Source organism: Fragaria vesca, linkage group LG6 (genome assembly GCF_000184155.1).
Source record: "Fragaria vesca subsp. vesca linkage group LG6, FraVesHawaii_1.0, whole genome shotgun sequence".
Lineage (NCBI taxonomy): Eukaryota > Viridiplantae > Streptophyta > Magnoliopsida > Rosales > Rosaceae > Fragaria > Fragaria vesca.
In genome coordinates, this window is record NC_020496.1 from 27,943,586 (window position 1) to 27,950,765 (window position 7,180).

The window sequence follows — 7,180 nt, forward strand, 5'->3', positions numbered from 1 at the left end:
GGGGCGAGGTCCCGCAGGAGGTTGAGGACATGGTCCACAACGCGATGTCGGTGAGTTTATAAAATGTCTGAATAATATTATGTATTACATTGTAGATTTCTGGAAAAACTAAACTAATAAACGGTTAAATGCAGGCGTGGTTTGAGGTTCCCGAGCCCTTGAAGAGCAGCTGGGCGGACTTTGTGCATGGGGGAAGGTACGTTGGGAAATTAATGAAAAAACAAAACTGTATGTCATATTAATAATATTTCTAATATTTTTGTTGTATCTGTAGGTACAAGGAGTGGAAGAACGAGTTGCGGACCCATTGGACTACGCACGGGAACGCACGTTCTGCTACCCCTGCTGAGTTCCAGTACAGAGAGTACGAGTGGCGTTGGCTTCTGACATCAGAATTCAACAACCCTCGTAAACAGGTATTTAAATAAATTAATTAATTAATTTATCATTAAGTACGTGCGTTTTAAAATATTTTACTAATAGTTTATTACTTTTTTCTTTGAAGGCGGTTTCCCGGGTGAACGCTCAGAACCGGTAACGCAACACAAGGAACCATCATGCCGGTTCTAGACCGTTCGCTGTCTTCATGGACGAGGCGGCCAGGGAACATCCAGAGGTCAACCAGTACGTCTATACGTACGAGAGGGCATATCCTGACTCCCAGGAGGATATAGTAAGTACTCTTTCCTTTTTACGGAATTTTTAATTTTACTTATATATATATGTCAAAATGTTAATTAATAATTTTTTCCTATCCAATTAGGTAAAGGTGAGGGAGGCTAGTGACGAGGTCATGAGTGCTATAGTGAGGGAGACATGGCCGGACACGCAGGAGGAAGAGATGTCCGAAGCCATTTCCCGGATCGACACTTCAGATCCGAGGGTTGGGGCGAGGATCATGGGCACAGCCTTCCCACCGCGAGAAAACAACTTCTACTGCCGGGGTCTAGGAAAGAAGGGCCAGGGGGTCTTGAAGACCACTCCAGGATTTCAACGAAAGGCAGCCTCGACCAACAGCAGGACGACTTAGCTAGAGTCGGAAGTTGAGAGACTACGGGAACAGCAAGCCGCTCATGCTGCTCAGGCTGACGCTCAGGCTGCTCAGGCTGCCGCTCATGCTGCCCAGATCGCCGAATATAGAGCCTATACTAGAGCCCTACATGCCGCCCAGCAGGCCCAGCAGCAGCAGATGTTCCAGTACTTCCAGGATTTTACAGCTGCCCAGTTTCAGGGACTTCCACCTCCGCCCATGCCTGCGCCTATAGAGTTACCTCTGCCGCCGCAATCTCCTCACCAGCAGGCCCCAAATTCGGATATTGATTTAGACCATCTAGATTTTGTGTAGTTGATACCTTATATAGTTTTATGTGCTTCTTATTGGTTATATATATGGAATTGTTTTGGTGTATTTTGCAGCTTGCTTGGAATGGTAATTTAAGAATTTCGTGTATTTTTTTTTTACTGGAATGGCGTTATAGCCGACGAATTGCCGACGAAACATGCCACAATTCGTCGGCTATAGTATTTTTTTTTCCAAAGGGTTTAGCCGACGAATTATTGGCATGTTTCGTCGGCTAAACACTACTAAAGCCGACGAAACAGACTCTATGTCGTCGGCTATAGTTATTTTTAAATATTTTAATTATATACTTTAGCCGACGAATATCTCTGTTCCGTCGGCTAAAGTCTGTGAGTAAAGCCGACGACACAGGACGTCGTCGGCTAAAGTCTGAGAGTATAGCCGACGACACAGGACGTCGTCGGCTAAAGTCTGGACAATAGCCGACGACGGTCTTTAGGTTCGTCGGCTAAAGCCATCACCGACGACCTTTTCCCGACGACACTATAGCCGACGAAGGCTCGTCGGCTAAGCCCTTAGCAGACGAATTAGGATAACAGGTCGACGAAAATTTTTCGTCGGTTAAAGTACTTGTCCTGGTAGTGTAAATTAGAAAAGCGAGAAGGTAAAGCCCATTGTTGGTCCAAGATAAAATCAGCAACACGAGATTTCAACAGATGAGACAAAGAACCCATATTTAGCTGCTGAACAATAGAAGAGTTCAACCATTTGTCTGACCAAAATAAAACAGAATTTCCGTCTCCAATAATCCATCTTGAGTGATCAAAAAGAAGAGGAAGCACCCGTTTGAGCCCATGCCAAACATATGAAGTAAAATACTGAAACTTCATGTGTCAAAAAATAGTAAAAAGCTTACGAGCAAAAAAACCCCATGAAGAGCTTTGTAAAAGAGTCTGCCAACCCAAACTTATAAGACCAGCTGTATTAAGAGCCTTTAGGTTGTGAAGGCCCAGACCTGCCTCATTCCTTGGAATACAAACTTGTTGCCAAGAAACAGTGACTAATTTTCTGATAGCCAGGTCACCAGACCAAATAAAATTTCTGGCACAAGCTGATAGATGACTCAAAAGAGAAGCAGGCCATAAATAAATGGAGAAACTATGGAGAAGCATGCTCTGAAACACATCATGAACCAGCTGAACCCTTCCAGCCATTGATAAAAGCTTTCCTTTCCATCTTGATAACCGAGCTTTAGCTTTATCAGCCAAAGCCTGAAGGTGCTTACGCCGCGGCTTGCCCTTAACAGTGGGTATTTAACTATTTATAGGTTAGTGACTTAGTGGATGTGATTACTTTGTTATGCATGAAGATTTTTGGTGATGAACGCTTGCATTATGATCATCATCATATTCCCATTTGACCTAGCTAGCTAGATATATACCATCTAAAACACTCAAAAAAGAAAAGAAATGAAACTGAGATACACACACACACAAACGTACAGACCGGCCGGGTTGATTGGTAATACCATTCCATGCACGAATGAGAGATCTCCTTCCAAGCCTGAGCAGTACGTCTTGATCATCTTCAATAACATGCAAGTTCAAAGAAGCGTCAAAAGTTTCTTCTTTCGTTAGAAGCTCTCTCTCTCTCAACCAGCAGTATTCACTTATTATGAAGATATGATCGATGAGGTCGATTACTGAGAATAAGATCCGATTCATAATCACATTAGCGTGATAACCAAATCGATCGGCAAACCTACTCGCTTTCAATAAGTAATGACTAATAACAATTGACATGTAGAATATTTTCTAGATTAATACAAAGATGAGAATTCGAAATTGCTAATGAATCGTTTAAAGCAATATTATTGGCTGCAGTATTCTCCTAGCTCCTCGAGCCTGGTACGTACTCTAAAATTGGCTCTGTGATGAACAGTGATACCATGCACCGTTAGTTGATGACACGTTATTTCCATACACAGAGTTTCCTATACACGTGTTATCTTCATGCCAAGTTACAATGACGGTAAGAAGCTGCCGCAGCGGTGCAGCTAAACATATCTGATATCTTATTCGTTGTATATCTATATATAAGACTCTAGAGACAGAGAGAGTGATGGCATTGAGTATGTTTTGCGCAACCAGGGCTTCTCTGTATCTGATGAACATGAACACCTCAGGTCCTTCCTCTAGAGGCTTTTCTTCTGGTATGTTTAATTTAGCTCTAGAACTTGTATACGAATCTTTGCTTGTATGGTGTTTCGATCTTGTCTGTATAAGTAAGAAGTACATCATATTCTGTCATGGGATTGCCCCATCTGTTTTCAGTTCTTTGTGGAGAAGTACGTGCTTCATGTGCTTTCTCAGGAAGCACTTGTAAGCTTTTAATTACCAAATAAAGCAGTGAAAATTAACCTTCAATGTCATTCTAACAAAAGCTTCTATCTGCTTATAACAAAAGCTTTTATACGCTTCTAACAAGTAAAAGTGCTGGATCGCAAAAGCGTTTCTTATAAGCACTGCCAACGGACCTCTATAATTCACAGTTAATTAAAACATAATTAAACAGCTTTGTTGTGGAGTGTTCTTTCAGACTTTCACTAGGAGAAACAATGTTGCAGCATGAAAAGTTAAAAGCTACACTCACAGCAAGCCAACCAGAAAATGTCAAATTGATATTGGGAACTCTTATCATATATATGTTCATGATTCCTCATAATCAAAGAGGATTCAGATTTATTTTCAAGTGGTATATATGTTGTGTATGTCTTCAGTTGTAAAGAGTTTGAAGTATGCCAAGTCGCATGAGTGGGCGAGAGTTGATGGGAAGTTGGCTACAATAGGGTTGAGTGACTATGCTCAAAAGCACTTGGGTGGTATTATCCATGTTGAACTGCCTGATACCGGTGAAGATGTGGCACAAGGTGTTAGATGTGGCACTGTTGAGTCTGTCCAAGCCAGCAAGGGCCTTCACTCTTCACTCTCTGGCAATATAGTTGAAGTAAATGAAAAGCTTCGTACGACTGCTGGTTTGGTAAGAACAATTGCTTTCGTTAATCATTTAAAACTAACTGATTATTAGTGCAAGTCTAAATAACCAGCTTTGTACTTCTCCAGCTTTGGTAAGCATTTTTATTGTTCACTTTAGTATCTCAGTAATCACTATTCAGTGCTTCTGTTTTTGTCTGTCTGTGATGTATTATGACGCAGGTAAATGCAAGTCCATATGAAGATGGATGGATCATGAAGGTGGAAATGAGCAACAAAGAGGAGCTGAATAAGCTAATGGACTATGATGAGTACGTGAGCTATGTGGAGAACAAGTTCCCAAACATTGATGAACCAGTTGCGAACACTTAGATATGTTGTATCATCAATGTCAAGTTCAAATGGCACTGTCGATGTTGTGTATTAGATGAGTGCTTATGTCACCTTTGTCAGTCCTGATGTGGTAGGAGTAATTTTGTTATCTGCATGGATGGTTAATTTGCATTTCGAAATTAATTGCAACTCCTCGTCTTTGGATTTGTTTCTTTTGGTGATCGAATGTAACAACTAACAACGCTAGTGGCATGCAAGAAACACCGAACTTGCTGAAACAATTGAAACATATTAACCATGAATGAATGAATGATAAAAGCACCTGATCCACTCTGAGAGTCTCAAAGACCAATAGTTATATTTCTAGGAGAGAAGGTAGTCCAAGAAAGCAAAGTAGAGAAATATGGAAGGTAGTCCATAAATAAAATTAAGTTTGGTACAAGGGAAGGAAAGGAGAACAGCGAATGGATTTTGCTTTACATGAGGGCTACAAATTTTTCACCATCATCATCAGCTACTGTAAATAGCAACTACTGGAGAGACTTGAGCTCCTTCACCCTCTCTTCAGTAGCCTTCAATGCTTTCCCATATATGCTGATTAACTGAAAATCAAAATACATTCTTGCTTAGAGTTCTCTTCAAATTTGTAATCTTTTCAGGGGGATAGGAATCATGTTGAGGATAATGTATCTCTTACCTCATCAACCTCACTAGGAGTAATTATAAATGGAGGGGACATCTGTTGGAATGGACTTAGCATGTTGAGTCCTAAGGCATGACAACTTCCATAATATATGCAGAATAAACATTGTGGGATTAAAAGCACATTATCATGATATATTTATCTAAATGAAATGGTTAGATAAGTAATGAGATACAATTAAATTATCTTGTCAAACAAGATAATAGAGATGGACTAATATTATTGTTTTCTAGTGGAACTCAAACTCTTTGATGGACAGAGTTTGAGCCATCCAAAGTGCAGTATATAAGGAGGTCCCTATGCACACTCTAAACTACGCCAATACGAGTCTCTCTCAATCTGAGCTTGGCAACTAAGTGCTGCATAGAAGATCCCTTATCCTCGGAGCTCTCGGTCTACCTACGGTGTATATGATCTTGTATAAGTTGTATCTATATATGTGTTTATGCTCAAGTGTTTTGCTCTTGTGGTTGTAGACAACAACATCATTATGGTATCACCAGCAACACGTACCAGCATCCCTTGCTTCTCACATTCGGCTCCAAAATATGCTCCCACCCCTATCATTGTTCATTAAGCAACATATGAAAACATGGAAGTATCCAACTTTGCTTCTGGTCTCAACTATGTACCAATGACCAGGCAGAAATCACAAAATCTAATCGAAAAGACGGCAAGTATATACCCCATTCAGGAGGGAATAGATCATTAGGTGACTTATTGTCTGTAAATTCTGTAGCAAGGATCAATCCAGTTCCCCGTATCTGCAAAATGACAGGAGCACTAACATGTTAATGTCTCGGTGATCATAATTTCTCCTAGTGACATCTATAATTTGGAAAATTAAGGAACAAGAATTACCTCTCCTATAATGGGACTATCAGAGAAGGCTCTTATACCATCTTGAAACTGTGGGGCAATGCTCTTTACTTGTTCAACGATTTTTCTTTCCCTACAACAAGTGAAGGGATTATGGCTCACTAGTATAAAAAAAATTAATTACTGGTCACTCCATTAACTTTCATGCACTCGACAGTTTACTCCATTAACTTTCAATTTCAATCGATTACTCCATTAACTATCCAATGTCACACAATTTGGTCCATCCGTTAAGTCGCCGTCCAAATCAGTGGTTAAGTTCCTGACTGGACATATTTTTCAACTGGAAATTCCATTTAACACCCCACCTCTCTCTCTCTCTCTCTCTCTGGCCAGCCATGGCTTCCCAAACAGTAAGTAAGCTGTGGTTTTTGGCTTCACTTTCCACTCACTCAAATCCAACAAAAGTTTATGAACCAAAGCCTATTATAAATATAGGATTACAAGTTTTAAGTACATAGCTTAAGTTTTGAAAACAAAGCCGTGGATAGGAAGTTATGCTCTCTCAAAGTTGAAGCAAAAATCTGAAAACCCAGAAAATTTCAGCTTTTGGCTGAATCTGCTAATGTTTTTGGCAAGCAATTTGACAAACCAAATGTTAACCAAATCCTCTGAAATTTTACACACATAAATATGAATATATGAACTTTACAAAGGTACTTTCGGATTTTAAAACAAAAGCCTGAGCTGAAAGATATCAAGACGCAAAGTAGGCAAGAAAATCAGCTTTTCTGCAGAATTCTGGAAATTTGCAGCAACTAATAAACTTGATTTTGGAAGCTTTAATTCGACTTTTGAAGTAACAAAACAAGTTCTAAAACTTCAGAATGGAAAGGAATAGATTTCCAGAGTACGAAATTATTTTAAACACAACAGACAGTTGAATCAAAAGGATCCAAAATCTACTTTGGACACCCAAACTCAAGAACATAGTTCTTGAGCTACAACCACAATGATTATTCGTTGTTAGGT

The 7,180-nt window shown here is 39.9% G+C and overlaps 2 protein-coding genes across 2 annotated transcripts in view; one reads left to right on the top strand and one right to left on the bottom strand.

Annotated features, from left to right (window-relative positions):
• Window positions 1–3,421: 3,421 nt before the first annotated feature.
• Window positions 3,422–4,833, top strand: LOC101311118 (glycine cleavage system H protein, mitochondrial-like). Its single transcript, XM_004305846.1, has 3 exons — window positions 3,422–3,512; window positions 4,080–4,339; window positions 4,516–4,833. Exons 1-3 carry the CDS (start codon window positions 3,422–3,424, stop codon window positions 4,663–4,665), a joined length of 501 nt encoding a protein of 166 aa, XP_004305894.1. The 3' UTR covers window positions 4,666–4,833.
• Window positions 4,834–5,156: 323 nt separating this feature from the next.
• LOC101311407 (gamma aminobutyrate transaminase 1, mitochondrial-like) overlaps window positions 5,157–7,180 on the bottom strand; it is a 6,039-nt gene continuing 4,015 nt past the window's right edge. Inside the window, exons 15-19 of the mRNA XM_004305847.1 lie at window positions 6,191–6,281; window positions 6,015–6,093; window positions 5,814–5,889; window positions 5,324–5,378; window positions 5,157–5,228 (exon numbers count right to left, since the gene is read on the bottom strand). Of these exons, the coding sequence (XP_004305895.1) occupies window positions 5,157–5,228; window positions 5,324–5,378; window positions 5,814–5,889; window positions 6,015–6,093; window positions 6,191–6,281 (373 nt within the window). The remainder of the gene's footprint in view (window positions 5,229–5,323; window positions 5,379–5,813; window positions 5,890–6,014; window positions 6,094–6,190; window positions 6,282–7,180) is intronic.

Excerpts from the sequence above, each read along its gene's own strand:
- LOC101311118 (XM_004305846.1), top strand. The coding sequence starts at position 3,422 with ATGGCATTGAGTATGTTTTGCGCAACCAGGGCTTCTCTGTATCTGATG. Across the intron at positions 3,513-4,079 it reads CTCTAGAGGCTTTTCTTCTG|TTGTAAAGAGTTTGAAGTAT; the intron begins GTATGTTTAATT and ends GTATGTCTTCAG. Across the intron at positions 4,340-4,515 it reads TTCGTACGACTGCTGGTTTG|GTAAATGCAAGTCCATATGA; the intron begins GTAAGAACAATT and ends ATTATGACGCAG.